The following is a 27,080-nucleotide window of genomic DNA, read 5'->3' as shown; positions in this document are numbered from 1 at the left end:
CTGTTAAAAGACATGCAGATGGGACTGTCAAAAAATACAAAACCAGATTGGTATCCCAGGATTTTCATCAATCAGAAGGCTTTGATTTTGACCAGGTGTTTAGCCCTGTGGTGAGGCCTGCAACTGTGAGACTTATATTGAGCATTGCAGTGTCCAAAAACTGGATAATTCATCAATTTAATTTTAATAAAGCATTCTTAAACGGTGATTTGCATCAAACCATTTATATGCATCAACCAGCTAGTTTTGAGACACAAGCTGCTTAGTATGTTTGTAAATTAAAAAAGTCCCTATATGGATTAAAGCAAGCACCAAGAGAATGGTTTGACAAATTGAGTAATACGTTAAAATCCTTTGGCTTGTATAGCTCTAATTCTGATTCTTCTCTGTTTATTAGATTTAGGTCATATTCTATTATGTATATTTTGTATTATGTGGATGATATTATTATCACTGGTAATCGTTCAAATGATATTAGTAACATGACTATTCAATTGGATAAAGTGTTTTCCTTAAAAGATTTAGGTGAACTAAGTTATTTTTTGGGAATTAAAGTTTAAAAGACACCTCAAGGGCAGCTTCATTTGTCCCAAACAAAATATATTAGTGACTTGCTCTCTAAACTAGGAATGAGTGAAGCAAGCAAAATGCCTACACGTATGATTTCATCATTACAGTTGATGTCCAGTGGGTCTGAATGTTTTGATGATGCTAAGTTGTATCGTAGTGTGGTAGGTACATTACAATACTTGTGCATAACCCGGTCAGATATATCCTTTGCAGTGAGCAAAGTGAGTCAATTTATGCATTCTCCTTTGCTTTCTCACTGGAAGGCGGTAAAGAGAATCCTCAGGTACCTACAGGGCACTAAAGAGAATGGATTGTTGATACATCCTAGCAGTGATTACAGGCTCTATGGATTTACAGACGCAGATTGGGTAGCAGACTTGGAGGACAGACGTTCTGTCTCTGATTATTGTGTATTCCTCGGTCCTAACTTAATTACTTGGTGTTGCAGGAAATAAACTACTATAAGTAAGAGCTCCACTGAAATAGAACTTCGAAGCTTAGCTGCCTGTGAAGGAAAGTTGGTGTGGCTCACAAATTTGCTGACTGAATTGAAGATACTCATGAAGACAATTCCTACAATTTTTTGTGACAATCTCAGTACAGTTCTTCTTATTGCCAACCCTGTTCAGTACAATCGAACTAAATACTTTTAACTTGATGTTCAAATTATTAGAGAAAAGCTTAACGTAAATTCTCTTCATGTAGTACACATCCCGAGACATAAACAGGTAGCTGGTATACTAACCAAGCTTCTTTCGGTGACTACCTTTTAGAGATTGAAGGACAAATTTCGAGTGATTCAGAGACCTCACTCGAATTTGGAAGAGACTGTTGAGGCAGGTAAAGAGGCACAAGGCCAAAGGATAATAAAAAAAAGTTAATAAATTGTTAAAAGCTAACAACTAATTGTATTGTGTGTATTACTGTTATGAAAAGACTTTTCACACTCTGTATAAATCTTTTGAGTGGAACGTAACAGTAAAAGGGTATCAAAACCTACTTTTAGTAATTCATTGAAAGACATTTTTTTAGTTTAATTCAATTGGCAGTACATTACTTTTTCAGTTTTCTACATCACTTGCTCTGCACTTTTTTCTTCCTTTACTCTTTTAAGTGGCTCCAAGTTTATGGCTTGAAGACAAAGTTAAATCTGTGTCAACAAACCCTATTATTGGAACATTATAAAATAAATTACACACTATTTAAAATTTAAACCAACCTATTAATCTTAATCTTTATGCCTCAGTTGCCAAACACCGAAGTGGTTCGCTCTATTTAAAATCTAAACCCTCCCTCAGAATGCTACAAAAATTCAGATGCATATCTATCTTCCATGCACAACACGATATTTTCTCAAGTGTGACAATTATTCTTTGGTCTAATAAGAATGTTGCACTTTTTTTTTTCAAAGATGAAAATTTTGAAATTTGCATTTCTCTTATAAAATTTACAAAAACTATAACTTGACATATTATCCTCTTTAAAATTATTTATTGCTATTACTTTTTTTATTGTTATATTTTTAATATAACAGTTTTTTTATTCAAGATCATCAATTAAATCCTGTACATCGCATGGTCAAAAATCCAAATAAAGTATCTATGACTGATATAAATAAGGTGAAATAAATAGTAGAGAGAATATTCGTTGAGATACAATACTAACCAATAAATAATGGTCAACATGATCCAATGTCAAAAACATTAACTTCATAATTAAAAGCTAATATTCCTGCCAATTTTTACCAAAAATATTTAGAACACAAAAAAAAATCAGTTTAAAGTAATTTAATATTTTTATTTTACTTTTTTATTAATTATTGTTGAAATAAATAAATAATTTTTAATATAATAAATATATAATTACAAATATTATATATAAAATTATAAATATTCTCTTTTTTTTTTCTTTAACGAAAATTATTCATATCCCACAAATATGAATTTTTAGTCAATGACATTCAATTCCAAATTTTGAAATTATTTATACAAAGATCCTCTTTCGTATTGCCATTTCTTGTTAGTTGTTACTCGTCTTACACTATTTTATTCTCCCCATTTTTTTTCCCTTGATCACCATTTCATTCTCATTTATTCATATGCACGATCTTTTCAGTTTTTTTTTACTCATCATCCTCCATCATTTCATTATCTTTTATTATTTTTCTTCATCACCATTTCATTCTGAATATAGAGCCCTTTTCTGGAATGTGTTCCCAGCTGTCCTAGCGCACTATGGTTAGTTGTGATCGGATAAAATAAAAAAAATAAAAGACAAGATATTTTAACTTTTTTTAAAATACAATTTTTTTTTGTAATAAGGGTAATTAAATTCGTCATACCCCCGACGAATTCTATATAAATTATAGAGTTCGCTGCACTCCGGCGAACTCTATGATGAGTTCAGCGCAGTATATAAATCCAGTGGGACCATTTTCTTTTGTCCCCTTTTTTTTCAATCTCTCTTCTAAATTTACTCTGTTTCTCATTGCTGTCTTTTCGACATCCATAAAGTTTAATGTGAACGACATTCTCAGTTTCAGGTCAGTAAACAATAAATTAGTTATAGTTAATTTTTTTTAGTTTAGTTAGAATTTTTTTTTAAAGTTAATGTTTATATGTTAGATAAAATTACTAGTTATAGGTTCCATGTTAGTTAGAATAACAAATTTACTGTTTACATATTAGTTAGACTTACTGTTAACTGTTGTTATGTTAGGTAGATTTTTTATGTTACTGTTTTTAAGTATAGTTGCTATTTATTGTCTATAAACATGTTAATTAGTATAACAAAATAAATTGTTAGTTAGTTTAGTCAGAGTAATTAGTTTACGTTGTGAATTAGAAGGTAATTAGTGGAATAATTAATTAGGTTAAGTTAGACAAGAAAGAAACGTGATTAGTAAAATTTAGGGTTCAGCTAGTTATTAATCGATTAGTTAGTTGACGGCGTCAGTTAGCTAGGGCAGAATTAAAATTAGTAAGTTTATAAGCTATTTTGGATTTGAATATTTTTTTAGTAATTTAGTTAACATAAAAGGAACTAAATTCATTCTGTGTGATTTCATTTTACTAAATTGTGTTTAGATGGAGCAGCAATTATTGGGTTATGAGGATGAGATGTACAGATTGGATCACGCTGAGCACATTGCTGGGAGGCTTAATAATTGAGTGGTATACTTTTTTTCACTATTTTTATTTTATTGTAATTAATAAGCAATGAACTTGTTATTATATGGGTTCACCGTCTCGGTTTTTTTATTTTTGTTTCCGTTTGGTAGGCGCCTCAGATGTTGCACATTAGGCGGAATCTGATAACACGGTCGCCGAAGCAGATTAGGCCATATCTCAGACGAGTCGGGTTTGAGTATGTGGCCTATATGGTCGAGTTTGAGCACGATTGGCCTCTTGCCTTGGCGTTGATAGAGAGGTGGAGGCGTGAGTCCCATACGTTTTATCTACCGTACGGAGAGATGACTATCACCTTGCAGGACGTGGCCTATCAGCTGGGACTCAAGATTGACGGTGATCCTGTGAGTGGATGCATTGGTGGGTGGGAGCAACACCATCAGGGACGAACCATTGAGGAGTTATGTGAGCAGATTCTGGGTGTTGTTCTCGGTTTAGAGGACAGACAGTTACAGACGAAGTGGACTGTGAAGTTTACTTGGTTCCACAACACAGTTTGTGGAGAGTTGGAGCAGAATGCCACAGAGGAGCGCCTGATGAGGTACACGAGAGGGTACATCATGCAGCTTATACGAATTATCTTATTTCCAGATGCATCTGACTCTCGGGTGCATATCAGGTGACTCTCGAGTGCATATCTGCCTGAAAATACCTACAGTCACACTTGCCCTCATCAAGCAGCACCTGATAATTCTGTTGCCTGGACCCAAGAACTGCCGCTAACTCTTCAACCGTGAAGTTTGTCCTCGATCGATCAAACTGGTAAACATTCATAGTGTTCACATGCTTCGAGTTGAATTCAATGGCTTTCACCAACGTCTGTGAGAATTCAGCACCGACCTGAAGTTGGGTTAGTGCCTCGGAACCCTTCCTTGCAAAAAGTTCACCCAAACAGAAATAACTTGACTTAACAAGAGTCGTGATTGGCAAATTACGGGAACCCTTCATAACAGCATTAATGCACTCGGAGATATTGGTCGTTATGTGACCAAATCGACGACCCTCATCAGCATATTGTGCCCACTGTGACTGAGGCATTTCTTCAAGTCAGTTTGTGATTGCTACATTTTCGCCCCTCAGACGGCCAAAATAATGAGCGAACTCACATTGCAACTTCCAGTACGTTGCGTTAATAAGAACCTTCTTCAAGTCTTTGTTCTTAAAGTGAGTCATGAAGTTGGCTGCAATGTGTCTTGTACAAAACGCCTGGAAGGCGTGAGGTAGTTTCCATAAACTCCCTTCGGCGTTCAGTGCACCATCAATGGATTTGTGTCTGTTTGAAATCACTAAAATCCTGGGTTGTGGTGTCACATGCTCCCGCAGATACAAAAGAAAGAATGACCACGCCTCCTTTGTCTCACCCTCAACAATGGCAAATGCAATAGGCAGAATGTTTGCATTGCTGTCTTAAGCTATGGCCATCAGCAAGGTTCTACCGTATTTACCATATAAGTGAGTGCCATCGATCGAGATAAGTGGCTTGTAATGCTTGAAAGTCTCAACACATGGTGGGAACGTCCAAAAGACTCGATGAAACATGACAGTGTCGGCAGAACCAGGCCAAGGCTGTGTCACTAGTTGCACCCAAGTACCTAAAGAGACATAATTAGTGGGCTTACTGTACACGTCTGAATTATTTAATAGCAAATAACCAAACTTGAAATAAATCTTACCAGGCAAGTACATCTGCATAGCAAATAATCAACGAGGAAGCTCGTTGTATGACTCTTCCCAATTGCCATATATTCTAGCAATGACTCTCTATTTTGCAAGCCAAACCTTTCTGTAGGACGCCTTGTAACCAAAGTGACGCTTTACACCTCCTTGGAGAACCCTGATGCTGATTGTTGGATCGACTTTGACTATTGTAAAAATGTGTTGCGCAATCACCTTCGAATCCAACCTATGATGGTCTTGTCCCATCGAAGTTTGCATGCAGATATGAGGACCAGTGTATCTCCTAACCTCCCACTTTTCTTGCTTTCGGCAATATGATATGAGTATGCTTCAATTACAACCGGGTCCGAACTAGATACATTGTGCATTGTATCTCAACTGGTCACTCTCTACTATTTTGTACTCCGCAATCCTCTTGATGTTTTATTGCTTAACTGCCAACATGACTTCTTCCTTGTTCTCAAATTGTTGTCCAACCTCAAACTTGTTGCTTGTATCCTCTTCAAGGCCTCCCTGGGTAATAGACCAATCCGAAGTCATTGCATTGAGATTCAACCTCGTGAAATGATTCGGCCGGTCATATGGTCGAGAAATGGCAGGCTGTGTCAGAGCGATTTGTGTGTCACCGTAGTAGTTCATCTCTTCTTCTTCGTCACCATCATCAGGAATTTCGGGTGGTTTTTCGTCAGCATTGTCTCCGTCATCAGGGTTAACTTCATACTGATCCATCATCAGATATCTGATAGCAGATCCATCATGACTTTCAACACCGTCATCCATTAAGTCAACGTTATAAACTTCAACATTAGACTCCTCCTGACTACCCTCAGGTGGCATATTTAGATATACCATCGTCCTTCTGATAGTTCGTCTAACAGCTCCACTCAACAGACTATCATTAACAGTATCTGTAGATGATCCTCGATCACCCAACTCAACAAGAAACACGAATAATTCCAACAGATGAACATTTGCCCATCGGTTGTGCCACGACTTTATAAGCCGTACATCCTAGTCATCGCGCAAACGGTACTTAATTCAAAACAATATAAATATTTCTCACAACTGTGGTCTGATAAATATACTAGTAACAGAGAGAATACAACTGTAATATACCTTTTATAAAACAAACTATCATCTACTTCGGTCGGATATCTGTAGTAAATTTTTTTCATTATTTTTGCCTCTTGCTGTCCAATGGAATGCAATATCAAATTCTTCAAAGCCGTTAAACAGTTGACTACCGGTGTCATATAGGTAATTATCAGTTGCCCCGATCTAAATACGATTGAACCTTCTTCGTCGTACACTATTTCACCATCGTAATAAATGGATAACAATGAATTCCTTGACATCGTGGACAAAATGTCAATAGTGAAAAAGGAAGTAAACAAAGAAATTGTGCCTTTCTCTGATCCGCTCTCCAACAGGCCTATTTTTATTTTGGAAACTTAATATAGAGTTCGCCGGAAGTACGGCGAACTTACCCTTATTATCAAAAAAATAAATCATATTCTAAAAAATAAAGCTAAAATATGTTGTTTGAAAAAATAATTAATTTTTTATTTTATTTTAAAAAAAATCCCTTTTTATAACAACGTGGTTGCACCAAGCATAAGGTTTTTTTTTTTTCTTTAAATATTTATTGTTCTGGGCTGACCCCTTTGTGTTCAAGACCCAAAAAAGAAAATAAGAAAAAAAGAAGATACGTTCTATACTATTGTACATCTCAAATTTATACCACTCCTCCTGCGAAATTATTTCCCTTTCCTTATACATTAATTAAATATCATATGAAATTAATACTGTCATCACGTTTGCTTTATGTCGTTTATGAAAAAATCCCTACCAACATTATGGTTTGGTTTCGTGACTTATTATTATTACTATTTATAGTAGAATATCGTAGTAATAATTTCTTTCCATAGAGAGAAATTCATAGTATAAAAAAAGGTTCCCGGCCTCTCACTTCACTTGAATCCAAATTAAATCAAGAAGGTGAGGGATAGTTCACAAACATACATCAAAACAACACCAAGATACATGAAAAATAAAAACTTAGGGTCAAGCTATCTCTAATGCAAACTTAATCATACTACACATTACACAGTTATTTCTTGTTTTATATCTCCTCCATATTATATTGATCTCTTTTTATTTATGTGTATATATTTAAGTGCTGCTTCCAATTTCTACAGTCCCCACACATGCATATCCGATGATTGTTCCAAGGCTCATCGATCATCCTCCTCCTTCAAACTAAGACTTTAGGTATTATATACCCTCTTTTTTTCTTTATCTTTTATTCTTTTTAACAAAAATCTTTGTTTTTCTTTATAACTGTTTCAAAGGTTTAAACCCAAAAATGGACAAACAAATATTATATAAACAGATACAAAACAAAGAAACCCACCAGTGAAAAAAAGAAAGGTGCAATATATATGATCATTTCTGTCTGATTTTATCCTTATATAAAAAAATAGTGGGAAGTACAAAAATTTTTTTACAGTTGTTTTGTATGTGCTAAATCAAGTTGATTTTCGAAACAGTAAATTTTTATTTTTATTCATAAGAATTTAAAATGTTAAAAAATCTTTTTATGAATAAGCGAAATTAAAATTTATTTTAAACAAATGAATAAATTATTATTTCTATTCACAAAAATTTAAAATTGTAACAAATTTATCTATGGATAAAATTAGTGTTTGAGTATTTTTGTCATTAAAAAAATCATCTTATGTTAAGACAAAATTAATTTCGTTCATTTATCGATAAGTTTATCAATATTCTGAATTTTTATAAAAATAAAAGTGATAGTTTATTCTTCTTAAAATTTGTTCTGGTTCTAACAGTAATTCCGTTCATTCTTCCTTATTTTCTTTTAAAAATTTCACATAAAAATTAATTTAAACGAAAGCGTTAAATAAAATATTAAAAATTGTGATTTTCGTACACAAATTAACAATCATAAATAACTTTAATTCTGACATTGATCGTAATATTATATTTTGTCGGTAGATAAAAAATTATTTTAAATGAACAAAAAAACCATCTTCATATTTAATTTTTTTCAATCTACTAATTGGTTCATCAAATATTAACATCAACCAAATATTAACATCAACGAATGCAATTAAAATCATTAATAATTATAAATAAATACAATAAAAATTTATATTATAATAAACTTTCAACTTTCATAATTGGTTTCATCATTATTCTCTCCCAAGTTATAAGAGACAAATGTATAGGTATATTATTACTGTCTTCTTAAAAACAAGTTAACAAAGAACTTTTAGCAATTGATGCACTAACCATTAGGTTGTACTATTTATAGAGTTTGTGCACTATATGTTCCATGTCCTTTCCTTCCATTGTCTTCTGAAAAAGAATCAAACATCTTTGACACGTGTCCTCAATGATTGATTAATCTAATTTTTATGTATTCTCAATATAAAATATTCCTACATAAATATTTAATCACTTCCAAAATTGATTGGTTTACTATAAAAGTAAACCTAATAAATAATAATTATTTGGCAGAATTTAAAAATATTTTTTCCTTTCTAAATATATATAATCAACACAATTGGATAGTACTTTTTAATTCCTTTGATCATGCAATAAAATCTTCTTTCCGAAATCATCTATTCTCAATCGTTTTGAAATACTATTGTGCCCACATTTGGAATCTAGTCCACGTTTCAAAGTAACTCTTGCTTTCTTGTAAAAAAAAAATTGAAAATTGAAAAAGGCACTCTACAAAACGTGGCTATATCATAGAGAAGTTAAAGTTGTTTCTTGAGTTGCCTTTTCTCTCTCTCACTCTCACACACACACACCAATGCATATACATATCGGTAATATATAATATTCACTTTAGCCTTCAAGTTTTTAATATATGAAGGTCCTTTGAAGTTCCAAAGAGAATTCAGTGACAACATATATATATAGAGTTAGAAGAAGTCATTCCAACGAAAATTCATATAAATAGGGCATAAATATTTTCGTCTCTTCTCTCATGATGATCCTTTCATATATCATAAAGAGATTAATTATTGATTTTCAAAGGTTAGTACATTTTTTTCACAATGCATGTCACTGAAATTTTTTTCCCTGTTCCTGAGGTTTACTCAATTGAGATCATAATACAAGTTTATTTTGGTAATTATTAGAGATATGTATTAAACTACTTTTTCACCTTAGCTCATGACAACAATAAAGAAGTCTTATGACTCACAAATTTAGTGTAATAGAATACATAAATTCAATTACAATTTTAGTCTTTATTATCTTATCTTATCTTTATCTTATCTTTATTTGCTTTTATCTTTCACAGAACAATGTTCTATATATATATTTAGTTATACTATGAAGGTAAAACTAAATATATATAGAACATTGTTCTGTGAAAGATAAAAGCAAATAAAGATAAGATAAAGATAAGATAATAAAGACTAAAATTGTAATTGAATTTATATATTCTATTGGGTTGAATTTGTGGGGCACGAGACTTCTTTATTGTTGTCATGTGTTAAGGTGGAAGAGTAGTTTAATAATATGAAATCAAACTATGAAAAAAATTATATTATTTAATTTAATTTGCAGGTTTATTACATTGGCAAGAAGATGAAGGTGGTCTACGTTGCACTGCTTTTCTTCTTGCTGGGTGCATCTTCTGTGAAGAGCTCATTTAGGTTTTCTCTAACACTTTCATTCCTTTATTATTCTTTTTCTTTTACAAAAAAAAATACAAATGATGCTTTCCTTCTTAGCTTATGATTTTTGTACGTTATTACTCATCGGTAAACAAATTAAGTAACGGCAAGCATAAGCATTCAAAAGGAAAACGTTCTATATATATATGGATATGTAGATTAATTACTTCTATCTTTATATTCAATTCAATCCTCATATATGCTTGAAATGTAATCATAAGTACTTAAATAGTAACGGATATCGAGAAATAAAAGCAGACTCCCATTTCTTCTAAATTAATCACATGGTGAAAGCTTTCAAAATCTCATCATGTAATTTTTTTTAATTATTTTTTATTTTTGGTGAAGAACATTATTGAAAAATAATTTAATTATTGAAAATTTAAAACTAAATATATGTGATGTTCATTTCTTTTTCTTTGTAGAGTTAAAATGATTCATTTTATTTATTCGTAAAATATTATTTCACATTACTTTTATGGTTTTGGCAAGTATGTATGAAGTAGTTCAAATAACTTTTATGGTTTTAAATTTACAAGTTAAGTAGATGTTTAATGCAATGCCAAAAACTTCTTTTTTTTTTCTTGTTAATTTATGTAGGACTGATTTCTCAAAATCAAAAGATATTTTGAAAAAAAAATCATATTAAAATGACAACAGAATTCTTGTAACTAATTTTTTTACCTTATTTTCACTATTTCCTTTTCATATGCATGGCTTCTACTCGCTGAAGAGATTCAAAGGCGAAATTGACATCTCCAGTTATTCTGAATAATTCTGACCGGGTAATAAAAAAGTCTTTAATTTAGTTTTCTTGTTAAGTATTGTATTTAACCTTAAGAAATTTTGTTACATTTAGTGCATAAAATATGATATCAACTAATCCATTATTTTATTATTTTTATAAAGAAACTTCTTAACTAGTTCTTTTTATATTTTATCAGAATTAATGGTTAAAATATTTTATAAAAATTTATTACACAGAATAAAAAACATGTCTTATTATAAATACACTCATCACACAATTGATTTGGAGTTTCAGGTGATCCTTCAAAACGGTATCGTTTCCATCACTTTGGCAAAACCTGGGGGCTATATTCTTGGAATATCATATAATGGAATTGACAACATACTTGAAGCTCGAAATGACAAAAAGAATAGAGGGTACCTATTTCTTCAATCTTAAATAAATAAACTTTGCTTAGCTTATATATTGATCTAATATGCTTTATTATGTCATGAAATTAAATTTGGATTAACATATATAAGTCATGTTTGAATTGATAGTGACCTGGGCCTTCATATTTTTAGGTACGTGGACTTTGTCACAAAAGAACCAGGAGAATCTGGCGGCGAACCAAAGTAAGCTTATATTTCAGCGTTATTATTTCTTTTACAGTCTTCCCATATTCAATTAAAAGGTTGCGGGTTCGAGTCTCCTATATAAAAAAAAAACTATTATTAAAGAGTGTTCAACATTTTTAAAAATATGTAAATTTTTATGTATTAAAAATAGCATGAGAATTAGGATTCAACAATAATATTATTTTTCATATATATGTACTGCAGAACCGAGACGACAGATTTTAAAGTTATAGCACAGGACCAGAATATGGTGGAAGTTTCATTTACAAGAACATGGTCACCTTCACGAGGTGGTGGTGTCCCCTTCAATATAGACATAAGGTGCATCATAGCATGTTGATACGTTTATTTACACGTGTATTTAATTACGTATCACATCACTATAAATAATAATTAGTTTTTTATGTTGATTGCATGGAGAAAACATTTTACCTCATCAGTATCAAAACTTTGAATTGAGTTGCACTAAATACTACTAATAATATTATGCAGAAGATTAAGTTAATTGAATTTGCAGGTATATATTGAGAAGAGGGGATTCTGGGTTTTATCCATACGTAATATTGGAACGCCTAGAAGGATTTCCAGCTGTGGAAATTGATCAAATTAGGATTGTTTTCAAGCTCGCCGGTGACAGGTCATCTCAACTTACTACAAAAATATATAGTCAATGTACTAAATTAAATAATTTGTGCTTAGCTGATGAGGAAAATAATACCAACACATGATGATATCAGGTTCCACTATATGGCTATATCAAACACAAGGCAGAGGATGATGCCATCTAAAGCAGATAGAGAAAATGGTCAAACCCTAGATTATCCTGAAGCCGTTCTCTTAACCAAGCCATTAGAACGAAATTTTCTTAGAGAGGTATCTATGGATTTTTTTTATTTTTAATATTAAATTCACAGTAGTATTTTTTTCATATTATGAATTGTTAGTATGTTAATTTCAAATGTAATCCTGTTTAATCTGGAGTCGACTGGTTTTTAGAAAATACAAAAATCGAATCTTTTAAAAGATAAAAATTTTAAAATACAGAAATTAAACCTTTTAATTTTAATTCATCTCAAATTTAAAAAGAAAAATAAAAAATTAAAATATTAGAGTATGTTACTCAATACTCATCTTCCTTCTATAAAAAAAACATAGTCTTGTGGTAATGATATTATAGTTATTATTATGGTGTGATTTTTGGGTCAGGTGGATGATAAGTACCAATACTCAATCGAGAATGAAGACAACAAGGTTAATGGTTGGACAAGCCCATATTCTGAGCCACGTGTTGGGTTCTGGATCTTAACACCCAGCAATGAGTTCCGCAATTGTGGGCCTATTAAGCAAGATCTCACCTCTCATGTTGGCCCAATTGCCCTCTCGGTAAGAAGTTTTATTTTAAAAAAAAAAAAAATATTTAGGTCCAAAAAAAAAAACAAAAAATTATTGGATAGATTAGTTTTTTGTCAATATCAGCTAATCTTTTAAAATTATTTTTCATTCTATTTTAAATCCTAAATACTACATCATAAATTTTAAAATTTAAGTCCTAGTTCTAAATTCTGAATCCTTCTAAAAAAATAAAAACTGAGAATTTTAAATAAAAATTATTTAATATTGGCTAATTAAAAAAAATTAATTTCTTATATTTAGATTTTTAGAAAAAATGAAGATAGAAAAAAAAATTTCCAAACGATGATTAAATTGAGTCACCAAAAAAAAAACGATGATTAAATTGTCTTTACGTGACTCTAAAATTATAAATTTATGCTGTAAAATTAAGCACCGATACAATTATTAAATTAGACTGATGCGAATATTTGTCCATGAAAAAAATGTTAATAATTACCCATGCATCATTGCATGAACGAAATCAATTAATCAAATAACAAGGTTGATGTTTCCAACATGTGTAGATGTTTGTGAGCAACCACTATGCTGGAAGGGAGGTAAATATGAAATTTCAGGAAGGGGAACTTTATAAGAAGGTTTTTGGCCCTGTTTTTATCTACCTCAACTCTGGTCCAAGTAATCAAAATTTGTGGTTAGATGCCGTACAAAAGGTACTTATCTATTAAATTATCTTTCAAAATTTGTTATATCGCATATAGTAATAATTCTTAGGAGAGTGTTAGGAGAACAATGAAAATTTTGAACAACATGAACAATTACCAATTAAATGAAAATACACTACACCATAATTTAATGTTACTAATTAAATTTACTCTTTTAACCTTATTAATTCACATTATTTACACATTGTTCAAAAATTTTGTTAGTTACCTATACTTTTTCTAATTCTTAATCATTCTTTTTCACAATTATGTAGCAATCCAATGAAGCCAAAAGCTGGCCATATAATTTTCCTCGATCAATCGATTTCATTCCAGCCAATAAACGTGGAACAGTGTCAGGAAGGTTGCAAGTCCAAGATAGGTATGCAAAAATCACCTTTTTATTTATTTATTTAAGTTCTGGAAAACTAACATTATGTGATTATACAGTATATGAATAATGTACTTGCTTTAATTTTGATAGGTTCATCAAAGGACAGAGCCTTCAAAATGCTAACAGTGCGTACGTTGGTTTAGCTTCACCTGGAGATCCTGGATCATGGCAGAAAGAAAGCAAGGTCTACATTTATGTTATTAATAAAAGCAATAAGAATAATTTTACATATTCTAGCTACAACTCTTAGAGCTTTAGTGCTTATTAGAAATAATTCGAATGCATTTACAGGGTTATCAATTTTGGACTCGAACCGACAAGAAGGGTAATTTTGAAATAAACAATATTGTACCCGGTGATTACAATTTGTATGCATGGGTTCCTGGTTTTATTGGAGACTACAAATACAATAACACAATAACCATCACACCAGGTACAATATTCATTCTATGGTGGGTTTTATTAAGCTTCTGCACTCAGTATTCTAAAAACACTTGATAATTTCTATTGCACATAATTAACTTGTTATGGAAGAAACGTTTCACTTGCATATATGGACTGTGCATGTAGGATGCTCCACCAACTTGAATACACTTGTGTATAATCCTCCAAGAAATGGTCCAACACTTTGGGAGATTGGAATTCCTGATCGCTTAGCTGCTGAATTTTTTGTGCCAGACGCTAACCCTAAGCTCATGAACAACTTATACAAGAATCACACCATTGACAAGTACGTTAACTAGTCGTGTATTTTTTTTTCTATCGGCTTAAATTTTAAGGATATTTAGTTTATAATATGATATCAGAACTTTTATTTTTAACTAAAAAATTCATAAAAATCTAAAAGAAGCTATTGCGTGAAGAGACGCGTTAAAAAATATAATTATTATTATTATTACATATTTGTTTTCCATTTACTTAGACAAATTAAATTTGTTTCCACAACTCTAACAGATTTAGGCAATATGGATTGTGGGAACGTTACGCGGAATTACATCCACATAATGATCTTGTATTCGTTGTTGGTGCTAATGACTATCGCAAGGATTGGTACTTTGCTCACGTTACAAGGTAAGTTCTGTTAACAGTGTTATATATTTCTTTCCATTTTAAATAAGTGGAGTAATTTAGACACAAATTTTCTAATATATAAAAATATTTAGAATTGGACAGAGTAATTTGGAGTTATATATGTTAACTTTTAACTCTAAATTGTGTTGTGTTATGTATGTAGGAACATAGGAGAGAAGAAATACAGACCAAGCACATGGCAAATTGTATTTGACCTTCCAAATGTCACATCCAGAGGAATATACACACTACAACTGGCTTTGGCATCCTCAACTGAAGCCAAATTGCAGGTTCAGTATTTTCATTCTAGCATACACAATTTAACATTCCTTTTCGGAAAAGTCTAGGGAATCAGCAACTTTGTTAAATTCTGGCCAGCAAGTAACCAACAAAAAAAAAGTGAGTCATTGAATGAAATCTCACATCAATCTCACACTATTAAAACCATCACTGATGGCTATTTGATGGTTACAAATCACAAAAGTTGCTGGTCCTAACATTTCTCTTTTTTTTGGATATGCAGTTATGCTTAATTAGATAACATAGTTTATAAGTGCTTAGATACTAGAATACAAATTTATTTTGCATGAAATGGATTTTATTTCAGGTTTGGTTCAATGACCCTAAAAATGCAAATCCTGCACACTTCACAACAGGACAAGTAGGAGGAGACAATGCCATAGCAAGGCATGGCATCCATGGATTGTATAGGCTCTATAGCATAGGTGTAAGTGGGAAGCATTTGGTGAAAGGAAAGAACATCATCTATTTGAAGCAATCTAAAGCTTTAACTGCTTTTCAAGGAGTCATGTATGATTATATCCGCTTAGAAGGTCCTCCACCTTCATCCCCTGGATTTGATCACTAACTTGTAGTAGTAGTAGTGGAGATATATAGAAAGATGTTACAATAATTTAGTTCTATTTATAATGAAAGGAAGTGCATAGTAGTAGAATAATATATTAAAAACGCAAAACACAAAGATATGACAGTAAATGCTTCAAGTGGTAGGTTTTAGAGTGTTTCCAATGTCGATGACAAAACGATATTTGACATCAGCTTTGAGTAGACGCTCTAATGCTGTGTTAATATAATCAATAGGAATAACCTCAATTTCAGGTTTCACGTTATGTTTAGCAGCAAAATCAATCATCTCTTGTGTCTCTTTCATCCCTCCGATGGTACTACCGGCAACTGTCTTTCTTCCTGCATCCCAAAATAATGATCACTTAATTAAGGTCACACCATAATATGTTGATTTAACTTGTAACGTATTATTATTAATTATGTATACCCATAATTAAAGGAAATACTGGCAGCTCTAGAGGCTTCTCCGGCGCACCAACCATTACAAGCTTCCCGTGACACTTCAATAAACTAATTAGAGGCAATAAAGGATGGAAGGCAGAAACTGTGTCAATAATACCATCAAAACTGCCCGTTGCAGCCTGCAAAATTAACACAAAATTTAAATATTTATTCAATAAACCATAGGGGTGAGCACGGGTAGCGGGTACCCAATTATCCGTCCAAATCCGAACCGAACGAATTAAATTGGTTCTAAAATCAACGGGTAATCGGATCCAATCCGAATTAAACTGATGACTTTTGTTAGTGATTGGTTCGAGTATCAATTTTGGGGTGCGGAACCCGAACCAACCCGCGAACCCGATCATATATTAATTAAATAAAAAAAAAATATATGACTTTTTCATTAGACAATGATTATTCATTATTAATATGTTTGGATTTTAATGAGTTTAGTTTTTAATGTATTTGGTATTTAACATGTTTGGATTATTTTTATTAATATTACATATTTATTGTACTTGTTGAATTTTTAAGATAAAAATTTAGTTTTTTTTTTTATGAATTTGAAAGTCATCAAGTACCCAATTACCCGAATCGAATCAATCCGTTTTTAATCAGTTTGGTTTGGTTCGGATACATGTACAAAAAAATACAAATCCAAACCAACCCAAACCAATTATATTTTGATCGGTTTGATTCTAATTTTACTATAAACCCCAACCAAACCGATATGTGCCCCTAATAAACCATCCAAATATATTCAAACATTCACCTGCATCTGATCATGGTCACGACTTATAAGGAAGTGATCAGCTCCTAAAAGTTGAATTGCTTCATCCTTTTTCTCAGGGGAGGTGCTGATCACCGTTACCTTAACCCCAAAAGCTTTGGCAAACTTAACAGCCATGTGACCTAACCCACCAAGACCAACCACACCCACATGGAGTCCAGGCTTGTCAAGTCCATAATATCTAAGAGGGCTATACACTGTGATCCCGGCACAAAGGAGAGGAGCAGCAGCATCAAGAGGAAACCCTTGAGGAATTCGAACCACAAAGTTTTCATCAGCAACCATTAAGTCAGAATAGCCCCCATAGGTGATGGTGCCATCAGTGTCTTTGACACCATATGTGAGAATCATTTGTGGACAATAGTTCTCTAGAGCATCATTACAGTTTCTGCATGTGTTTTTGCGGCAAGAACCAACCATGCATCCAACACCAACTTTGTCCCCAACTTTGAACTTGTTTACCTTGCTTCCCACCTCTGTCACTATGCCTATAATCTCATGCCTGCATGTTTTAAAGAAGAACACATTCAAAATACGCAAAACTTTAAATACAGAAGTAAAATGAAGGAGGTGGAAACAACACCTTCACGTGAAGTTGAAGTTGATAGTTGAGAGCCGTTAGATGAAAATTTAGTCAAATCAGTCAAACTATCTAACGACTTTCAGCTATCAACTTCACGTGAAGTCGATTGCACCTGAGTTCGACCAATAAAGGATTATTTATTACCCAGGAACTATTGGATACAGGGAAAACCCCCATTCATTTTTCAGCATGTGTATGTCAGAGTGGCATACCCCACAATACAAAACTTTGAATGCCACGTCATTCTCTCTCGTTTCCCTGCAAAAATTTCACAAACCAATTCTCAATGAAGTTGCAAGAAATCAATTGAAAAACTTGATATGAGTGAAGCAAACCTTCTAGAGAAATTAAAAGGTGAGAGAACACCAGAAGTATCCCTAGCTGCCCAACCAAAGGCCTTTCTAGGATGCTCAAATTCAGCTTGTGTTGCCATTATTATAGTATGATTAGTATCTGATCTCTAATATACTTGAAACTAATCAGGATCCAATTGCAAAACACCTCCTTAATATCTATCCTTTTATAATCATTATTTGTGCGGTAGTATGTAGTACTGTTTATTACGTCTTTGGTAACGTATGTACTTTTATATATTTACTATTTTGAGAGAAAAAGGTTACATGGTAAATAAATATTATTATTTTTTGTCGATTATAATATATACAGAAATTTTAAATATAAAAAAATATATAATTTATATTTAAATTTATTTATCAAAAAATAATTTAATATTGATAGTAGTTAAATGATCATGACAAAAAAATTAAAAATTATTGGACAAAAGTTTTTTCTTTGACAGATATACATATATTCCACACATATTTTAAATTATGAGAGACCAGACATCTTTTGATGTTCTTGTATGCAGAAAAAAAATCTTTTGATAACATATGGAAGGATTAAACTCAAAATCTACAACTATCTAAGATCACAAATTTTTTTTAGAAAATTAATTTACAATGTAGTAGTAGATGAACAAAGACTAATTAAGAGGAGAAGAAAAAGAAAAAGGAGGAATATTAACCGGTTGTTAACTAAATGCAAAACCAAAACAAAAAATATTTTATAAAGTCACGTTAACATTGTCATCAAAGATAAAAAGCACATTACACCTTATGTGCTAACAACCATGAAAACAAGAACATAAGAAAAGACTGTCTATGATGTAAGATATCTACACCAACTCCATATAATAATTATAATATAATGAAATCAACTTGGGTTGGTCGAACGATCAGCTCCCTTGTCCGCTTAAGCAAGTATTGGGGGTTCGAATCCCGCCTTATGCTTGCAGCAATCCATTTGTCAGTGGCAAACAATAACAATAATATTGTCCATGTCCTCTTCATATCGTACATGATATTGAAAACAACAATATTTGTCCCTAGGCCCTAGACTTATTATACATTTGAAATGAAACTTTAAATTGCAAGTTGTAGAATAATTATATATCAATTAACAGAAAAATTGAAGCAGCCTATCAAAAGCATTTTTTAATGATGTTTTAACGTCATAGAACTATAGCCTCGCGTTTAATTTTAAATTAATATTGACCGTTGAGAATAATAAACTTTGAACAACTTGCTTAATTAAAAACTCATATAAGAAGGATAAAGATGTAATTTAACTGAAAATTACGACAAAATATGAGTCAGTAAGTGACGAAGCTTCCAACAAGCAAACCGGTTCGTTTGTTTTCCTCTTAAAAGCTAATTATTGGCCTAATAAGGGAGACGATAGAATTATACATTATTATTATCTGCCGCTAACAAGAATACTACTTCCCCATAAATACACTGAAGATATTATTATTATTATTAGTCTTGAACAACTGGTTCTAATAAAGCCATGCAACTAGAAATTTATTAAAAGTTGTACATCGTTAGGATATAATTTTCATAATAAAATCTCTATATACCCGGAAGATACTTTTTATCTTTGAAATAGCTTTTAGCAAAAGTTGACACATCACTCGGCAATATACAACACCTAATTCTACTGTAACTCGGTGTAACTCGGTGTAACTCCCAATTACATATCTAAATATTTTTGTATCCAAGTCTAACTAAGCAGGTCCAAACTCAATAAAAACTAATTTCATTACATCAGCAGCGTGTACACATGCGCGTTTTAATAACGCTTCTTCGTTTTTGTTTTTGCATTTTTTCTTTTTTGCATTCTTCCTTCTTCTTTTTTTCGCTTTCTTCCTTATTCGTCTTCGCGTTCTTCCTTCTTTTTTTTTGCTTTCTTTCTTCTTCGTCTTCGCATTCCTCCTTCTTCTTCTTCGCGTTCTTCCTTCTTTTTCTTCGCCTTTCTCCTTCTTCTTCGCGTGTTTTTTCTCAATCATCATTCTTTTATTGTTACTATTATTGCAACTTTTTTTCTTTTCCTCCTTTTTATTGAGGTTCATTTGGATCCAAAAATAAATTCGATGTATTTTTGTTGATGATTGAGTCTTTTTGACTGCTTATTTAAAATTAAACTAATTTCGATTCATTTATGTGTTAATTGAGGTTTAGTTGATGCTGCTGTTAAATTTTGACCAAGTTTTTTATTCCTTAAGTAATTTCGGTTTATTTATTAATTTATTTGAGGTTCATTTGGATCTAGAAATAAATTTGATGTGTTTTTATTGATGATTGAGTCTTATTGACTACTTCTTCAAAATTGAACTAATTAAATGGAATGAGTGAAATCTAATGCCATTGAATAAAGTGATAATGAATAATTTCATTTTTCTTTACTAAAAAATTTGGTTAATATTTATCAACAGCATTAAATGAACCTCAATTAGCACACAAATGAACAAAAATTAGTTCAGATTTGAAAAAATAGTTAAAAAGGCTCAATGACTAACAAAAACACATCGAATTTATTTTTGAATCCAAATGAACCTCAATTAAACTAAGAAATGAACCGAAATTACTTAATGAATAAAAAATTTGGTCAATACTTATCAGCAGCATCAAGTAGGGATGGCAATGGATATGGTAGGGTAGGGTTTGGAGCCAACCCTAACCTTACCTGCGAGTTGAGAATATCTCAACCCTAACCCTACCCGTTCTTAACCCGCGGGTACCCAACCCTACCCGTGGGTTACAAAAAAAGATGCAACATTATTATATAACATGATGATAATTTAAAATAGAACTGACTTTTATGTAAAAAAAAATTAAATTATCAATTAATGATCTTCTTTTAATGACTAGAGATCCTTTGCATTTAGTGAGAAGTCTTTGGTTCAACATCAACTTAAAACATATTTTTATATAAGTATATAACATATACACATATAGGGTGCGGGTTGGTCGGGTAGGGTTGAGGCACAACCCGCACCCTACTCGACCCGCACGAGAACCCTATCCGCATCCTACCCTACCCGCTGCAGATCGGGTTGGCAACCCAACCCGACCGGGTGGGGTCGGGTTAGGTACCCGCGGTAGGATACATATCACCACCCCTAGACTATCAAGTGAACCTCAATTAATACACAAATAAACTGAAATTATTTAATCATAGCATCAAAGAAAATCAAAATTAATAAAGATGTTAGTAAAATGTTGGTGTTATTGGTGATGACGATAATGAAAAAAGAAAAAAAAAAGAAGAAGACGCAACATTGGAAAAGAAGAAGAACCTATGTGTATAAATTTGGGAGTAGGAGGAGGAGAACGAAAATGAAACAAAGAAGAAGAAGAAGTCGTGTGATTTGATGAAAAGTTGTTTTAACAACTTAATTAAACTTGGTTCTTGGTTAAATATTTTGCTTGAATATAGAGTTTTATTATAATTTTTAATATTGGTATTTAATTAATAATTTTTTAAATGAAAGCACTACATCCCTAGTGTTATTTACATTTGTTATTGAAGAACTCGACACCATGTCAATCGAGTGCCATTGCATATAATTGTGTGAAAAATGTGATATGATGTGTATCACGTTTTACTTAAATTTAAATTCATTATCTTTCTGTAACCTATTCTTAAATGTCACACATGATTTTTCTTTTATGGAGGAAAATTTGCGTTCCTTCTTAACCAGGTCAATAAAGCGTGTGAAAGGATCTAAACCTGACGATGAAGATAGCAAAGAAAGTTTCCATAATTTTTGAAGACTAGAGGCAATAACGATTAAATTGTAATGTCTTCCAACCTCTCCTTAAAATGCAGTAAAAAACTAATTTTATCATCGGCTATAAAATATTTAACTTAGCTCACTTACTTACTATATATTATTATTCCCCAACATACAAAGAAAGATCAAAAAAAGGACTCTTAAAATGTTAATGATGCATATTTTGGTATTTAAGAGGTTGTGGCATTGAGAGTGTTTCCGATATCAATAACAAATCGATACTTGACATCTGCTTTTGCGAGGCGCTCCATTGCTGTGTTTACATAATCCATTGCAATAACTTCAATCTCAGGTTTCACGTTATGTTTAGCAGCAAAATCAATCATTTCTTGTGTCTCCTTCAACCCTCCAATAGAACTACCAGCTATCATCTTTCTTCCTTCAAATGCCAAACAATAATAATTAATCCTCTATTAAATGGCATGTTTAATAAATTGGTTATTAATGCTATTCATACACTAAAATTAGCCACTAAAATCAACCATCAATATATTTGTGTATAAATACATATGTGATTTAATTTATTTTTAACGTGTATTTGTATTCCAGCATATATTTTATATTGGTGACAGACTTTAGTAGCTGATTTTGGTGTACACGTAGCATAGTACTTTTTTCTAACATAGTCTTACCCGTACAAAGAGAAAAGATTGGCAACTCCAGAGGCTTTTCGGGTAAACCAACCATCACAAGTTTTCCATTAGGCTTCAATAGAGCCAGCAATGGAGCCAAAGGATGCACGGCAGAAACTGAGTCTATAATACCATCCAAGCTATACATTGCATCCTAGAAAATGAAACTTGTTAAAAATGAATTAAACTACATAACATTTTTTATAAAAATAAATGTGGTGCAGTTGACTTCACGTGAAGTTGATAATTGAGAGCTGATAAATAAAAATTTAGTCAATTCAGTCAAATTATCTAACGACTCTCGGTTATCATCTCGGTTATCAACTTCATGTGAAGTCGACTGCAACTGATTTTTCACCAAAAATAAAAGACGTGTACCTTCATCTGATCTTGGTCTTTACTTAAGAGAAACGAATCGGCTCCTAAACGTTCAATAGCTTCCTTGTGTTTGTTAGGGGAAGTACTAATGACAGTTACTTTAGCACCAAAAGCTTTGGCAAACTTAACGGCCACATGGCCTAATCCACCAAGACCAACCACACCGACGTGCAAACCAGGCTTGTCAAGTCCGAAATACCTGAGAGGGCTATACACCGTGATCCCGGCACAAAGCAACGGAGCGGCCACATCCAGTGGAAGGTTATCCGGGATGCGAATGGCGAAGCGTTCATCGACTACCATTGAGTCAGAGTAGCCTCCGTAGGTGATGGTGCCGTCCTTGTTCTTGGCACTGTATGTTAGGATCATTTTCGGGCAGAAATTTTCAAGATTTGCAGCACAGCCCTGGCATGAGTTGCAGGATCCAACCAACACTCCCACTCCCACTTTGTCTCCAACTTTGAAATTTTGTACCTTACTTCCTACCTCTGTCACTACTCCAGCAATCTCATGCCTGTAAATCAAATGTATGTGTTGTTATTTGTACAACTATTTGTTTTGATTAATAAGAAACGAAGTAATTTTGAAGAAAGAAAAGTGCTAGGGGGCAGCACTTTTGTTAAATTTTGGCCAGCATTTAACCATCAAAAAGAAATTGAATGATTCTACACCATTAGATGTAATCTCACACCATTAAAAACATCATTGATAGCTAATTGATGGTTAAAAACCACAAAATCTGCTGCCGCTAAACTTTCTCTTGAAGATTAGCATACCCAGGTACTATAGGAAAAGTGGTATTGCCCCATTCGTTCTTTAACATGTGAAGATCCGAGTGACATATTCCACAGTACATCACTTTGAATGCCACATCTTGATCTCCAGTTTCCCTGGACAAATTTCCGTTTAACAAAATATATAATTTAGTTTTCGTTATCACTTGATGAAGCTAGTAAGCAATTATCAAGAATTAATTAACATTGCTATCAAGTTTTGTACGTTTTGATCTGCTCCAAAAGATAATGTCTCACTAACCCTAGATTTTATTGTTCACAAGAAATTAAACATGTAACGAATGAAACATGAATGGGGGAAGTTAGTTATAAGGGTACCTTCTGGAAAAGTTGAAAGGGGATAAAACCCCAGAAGGGTCCCTAGCTGCCCATCCAAAAGCCTTCTTTGGATGCTCCGTCTCTGGTGACGCCGCCATAGATCAGATCAGATATCGATGGCTTGAAAATGAGAGAGCAATTATTAATAATCAAAGTGATGAGAAGAACGTATCAAACGCAAGGGGGATCGGGATTCAAATATTGAATAGGCCAAGTTATAGTTTTTTTTTTTTGGTGACTCGGCCAAGTTATAGTTGATTGTGTGTGCATGTGGCTCTAATACTTATGAATCATATGGTGCCATAGTAGTTAATTCCCTTGGATATGGATATTTGAGCTAACCCTTGATACATGAAAAGTGAAACATCCTTTTAATAGGAAAGACAAGATTTTGAATATTCTAAAAATAGTATGTACATAAAATGCATTTATTTTTTCTATGATAATATTTAACCAAATCAGATGCTTTATTCTCCAGATTTTATAACATATATACAAATTAATTTTCAAGATTTAATTTCTACAGTCAAATTAGTTTCTATCCAAGTTATTCCATAAGGTAGTTTGTTTTGAGCTACCGAGATAGAGGTCGAGAGACTAAAATTCAGTTTCATGTTTGTTGGTTCAGAAGACTAGTATTAAAATTTCTGTCTCTATATCCAAAATTTCAGTATTTCAGTACCTCCAAAAATTTGGGACATTAGGGACTAAAATTTTTAGAGATAGAGACTGAAACTTTAATAACATTTTATACCTAAAATACTCTTATTTCAATTAATTGATTCCAATTTTACCTTTTGTGCAAATTAAATTAGAGTTTCATTCTTATTTCAATTTTTGTCTCCCATTTTATACCAAACAGAATATTTATTTCAATCTCTGTCTCTTAGTCTTTGTCTCTCAGTCTTAATCTTTCCGTCTCTGTCTCTCTACCAAACGCCACCTAAGTTACTAACAAAAAAATAGTAAGATATTGACATGAGTGTTAAATTTTAAAATTATTTTATCAAACAAAATTTTAAATTTATTTTTTGTGTTTATTGAAAATTATTTATGTTTAGTTCAATTTATAAAATATAGATACTATAATTTTTAGAAGGATATTTTTTAAAATTAAAAAATTTTAATAATATTTGACTAAAATTTCTATACAGGTATAGGAATAATTATTGAATTTAAAAAAAATAATATAATTATTAAATTATATATTTTATAATAAATTATTTTAATATAAAATAAAAATAATAAAAATCAACTAATATTAGAGTCATTATTAAGTGTTTTTAGAGTAAAATAAAACGATCATCTCTTTCCAATCAATTTATATCACATACGCCAGCTAAAGTGATTTTATTATAAAAACTTATTAATAATTTATCATTTAATATATATATAAGAGTTATAATTTTCACCTATAATATCTAATAATTTTTTCTAGTACTATCTCACAACATTTTATATAAGTGCCACACCAATCATGTCACATAGTTGAAATACTATATATAATCTATTTTACGATATTTTTTAAATAATTAATTAAAAAAGACAAGTTCTAATTTTTTATGTAAAATAGAATAAAATAAAATATATAAATTAAATAAGTATAAATATGGAGATTATAAAATTTTATTAACAATTTTCTTGTACAAAATTGTTATTTATAAGACTATATTAATAATAAAATAAATTTAATATCATAAAATTTATTTTAGTGTTTATTTAAATATAATTATTGATTTTTTATTCTTATAATTATTAACCATCTAAATAAAATAATATCCTATAATTTATTATTTCATTATCTATTCTAAAATAATTACGAACATTCTATTTTCTAATTATTTTGTAATTTTATTTATCATTTTTTTCAATCAATTATATTAATATAAAAATTAAGTTAAATTAAATACGATAATACTTGTACCAATTAACATAACTTTTTAATTTGGAATTAACTATTGTTCAACTTAGTATCATTTTCTATAGAAAATGATTATTAGACAAAAAACAAATAATAATATTTTATAGTTCATTAAAAAAGTCAAAGAGTAGAAATAATACATCATAAAAAAAAATAATATCGAATGGAAGACTAATTAATAAAAAAAAATGAAAGCATTTATAGTTTTTTACGATGAATAAGTTATAAAATATAGATATAGGTAAATAAAAAAAGAAAATAATGAAATTGTGTTTTTTTTTTTAACAATACAAATTGAAGAATATTCACGATCATATGTAATTGATGGTGAGCATATAACTATATTAAACAATAAGTTCCAATAATATTAATAGAAATATTAGATTTAATATTAAAATAAAAAATATAAATAATAAATAAAAATATGAAATTTAAAATCAAAGAACGAAATGAAAAAAACTTTTGATAAACAATAACTCAAATATTAATGTGACAATAAATTGAATTAAATAAGATATATATTTAAATTAATTAAATTAAATAATTAATATAATAAATTAATTATAATTATTTAGCTCAATCAAGTAATTTAAATAAATAAAAATATCTTATAAATATATTATATAAAATTATAACACTTTTAAAATTTATTAATCAAAATACATAAGACAAAAAAATTAATACAAATAAAAATAAATCAATTTATTTATTCTAGTAAAATCAAATAGTTAATATAATTAATTAGTTATAATTAATGTGGTCAAATAAAATATTAAACAATTTAATATATATTTCAGTCAAATCAAATAAATAATTTATTTTTTAAAATTATTAATTAAAATACATAAAATAAAAAGTTAATGGAAATTAAAATTAAATTAATTTATTTATTTCAGTCAAATTAAATAATAAATGTCCTTGATTAATTATAATTAATTTGGTCAAATAAAATGTTAAATAGTTTGATATTTATTTTAATCGAATCAAATTATTAATTAATTAATTAACGTATTTAAATAAATTAAAATAGAAATAAATAATATCTTTAAAAATATATTATATCAGTTATATTATTAATTAACAAAATTTGGTTTTGATAATATATAATAGATAGATAATAGAATTCGTATATACAGCACCAAAAAAGAAAAATGATAGAGAAAGCTAAGCATGAAGTTAAT

At 30.9% G+C, this 27,080-nt stretch overlaps 4 protein-coding genes across 4 annotated transcripts; 1 reads left to right on the top strand and 3 right to left on the bottom strand.

The window, feature by feature from the left end:
- Positions 1–5,165: 5,165 nt before the first annotated feature.
- Positions 5,166–5,681, bottom strand: LOC148563180 (uncharacterized). The gene is made up of 3 exons (XM_088489083.1): positions 5,538–5,681; positions 5,432–5,444; positions 5,166–5,350 (listed from the first exon to the last, which is right to left on the bottom strand). Exons 1-3 carry the CDS (start codon positions 5,679–5,681, stop codon positions 5,166–5,168), a joined length of 342 nt encoding a protein of 113 aa, XP_088345209.1.
- A 4,383-nt stretch (positions 5,682–10,064) lies between these two features.
- LOC107639904 (uncharacterized) lies at positions 10,065–15,905 on the top strand. The gene is made up of 16 exons (XM_021103509.2): positions 10,065–10,132; positions 10,887–10,938; positions 11,196–11,317; positions 11,465–11,515; positions 11,723–11,839; positions 12,036–12,155; positions 12,256–12,391; positions 12,725–12,901; positions 13,435–13,581; positions 13,848–13,954; positions 14,057–14,150; positions 14,258–14,399; positions 14,537–14,696; positions 14,921–15,037; positions 15,201–15,327; positions 15,645–15,905. The coding sequence occupies exons 1-16, from the start codon at positions 10,065–10,067 to the stop codon at positions 15,903–15,905; spliced, it is 1,998 nt and encodes a 665-aa protein (XP_020959168.2).
- Positions 15,280–18,215, bottom strand: LOC107642292 (putative mannitol dehydrogenase). The gene is made up of 5 exons (XM_088488720.1): positions 18,057–18,215; positions 17,866–17,979; positions 17,121–17,640; positions 16,332–16,485; positions 15,280–16,243 (listed from the first exon to the last, which is right to left on the bottom strand). Exons 1-5 carry the CDS (start codon positions 18,152–18,154, stop codon positions 16,038–16,040), a joined length of 1,092 nt encoding a protein of 363 aa, XP_088344846.1. The 5' UTR covers positions 18,155–18,215; the 3' UTR covers positions 15,280–16,037.
- Positions 18,216–21,916: 3,701 nt separating this feature from the next.
- On the bottom strand, positions 21,917–24,259 carry LOC107642295 (8-hydroxygeraniol dehydrogenase-like). The gene is made up of 5 exons (XM_016345602.3): positions 23,979–24,259; positions 23,643–23,756; positions 22,867–23,380; positions 22,489–22,642; positions 21,917–22,235 (listed from the first exon to the last, which is right to left on the bottom strand). The coding sequence occupies exons 1-5, from the start codon at positions 24,074–24,076 to the stop codon at positions 22,027–22,029; spliced, it is 1,089 nt and encodes a 362-aa protein (XP_016201088.1). The 5' UTR covers positions 24,077–24,259; the 3' UTR covers positions 21,917–22,026.
- Between the last annotated feature and the right edge of the window lie 2,821 nt (positions 24,260–27,080).

Source organism: Arachis ipaensis, chromosome B5 (genome assembly GCF_059453495.1).
Source record: "Arachis ipaensis isolate K30076 ecotype BB chromosome B5, ASM5945349v1, whole genome shotgun sequence".
NCBI classification, from domain to species: Eukaryota; Viridiplantae; Streptophyta; class Magnoliopsida; order Fabales; family Fabaceae; genus Arachis; species Arachis ipaensis.
This window is presented reverse-complemented; position numbering and strand designations above follow the sequence as displayed.

Bases quoted from the DNA above. Each gene is read 5' to 3' on its own strand.
- LOC107642292 (XM_088488720.1), bottom strand. From the start codon at position 18,154: ATGGCAACACAAGCTGAATTTGAGCATCCTAGAAAGGCCTTTGGTTGG. The intron at 17,980-18,056 runs GTTTGCTTCACT...AAATTTTTGCAG, and splicing joins CCTTTTAATTTCTCTAGAAG to GGAAACGAGAGAGAATGACG. The intron at 16,486-17,120 runs GTGAATGTTTGA...TTAATTTTGCAG, and splicing joins GTGACCATGATCAGATGCAG to GCTGCAACGGGCAGTTTTGA.
- LOC107642295 (XM_016345602.3), bottom strand. From the start codon at position 24,076: ATGGCGGCGTCACCAGAGACGGAGCATCCAAAGAAGGCTTTTGGATGG. The intron at 23,381-23,642 runs GTATGCTAATCT...TTTGATTTACAG, and splicing joins ACTTTTCCTATAGTACCTGG to GCATGAGATTGCTGGAGTAG. The intron at 22,236-22,488 runs GTAAGACTATGT...TGGCATTTGAAG, and splicing joins AATCTTTTCTCTTTGTACGG to GAAGAAAGATGATAGCTGGT.
- LOC148563180 (XM_088489083.1), bottom strand. From the start codon at position 5,681: ATGGGACAAGACCATCATAGGTTGGATTCGAAGGTGATTGCGCAACAC.
- LOC107639904 (XM_021103509.2), top strand. From the start codon at position 10,065: ATGAAGGTGGTCTACGTTGCACTGCTTTTCTTCTTGCTGGGTGCATCT. The intron at 14,400-14,536 runs GTACAATATTCA...CTGTGCATGTAG, and splicing joins CACAATAACCATCACACCAG to GATGCTCCACCAACTTGAAT. The intron at 15,038-15,200 runs GTAAGTTCTGTT...TTATGTATGTAG, and splicing joins TACTTTGCTCACGTTACAAG to GAACATAGGAGAGAAGAAAT.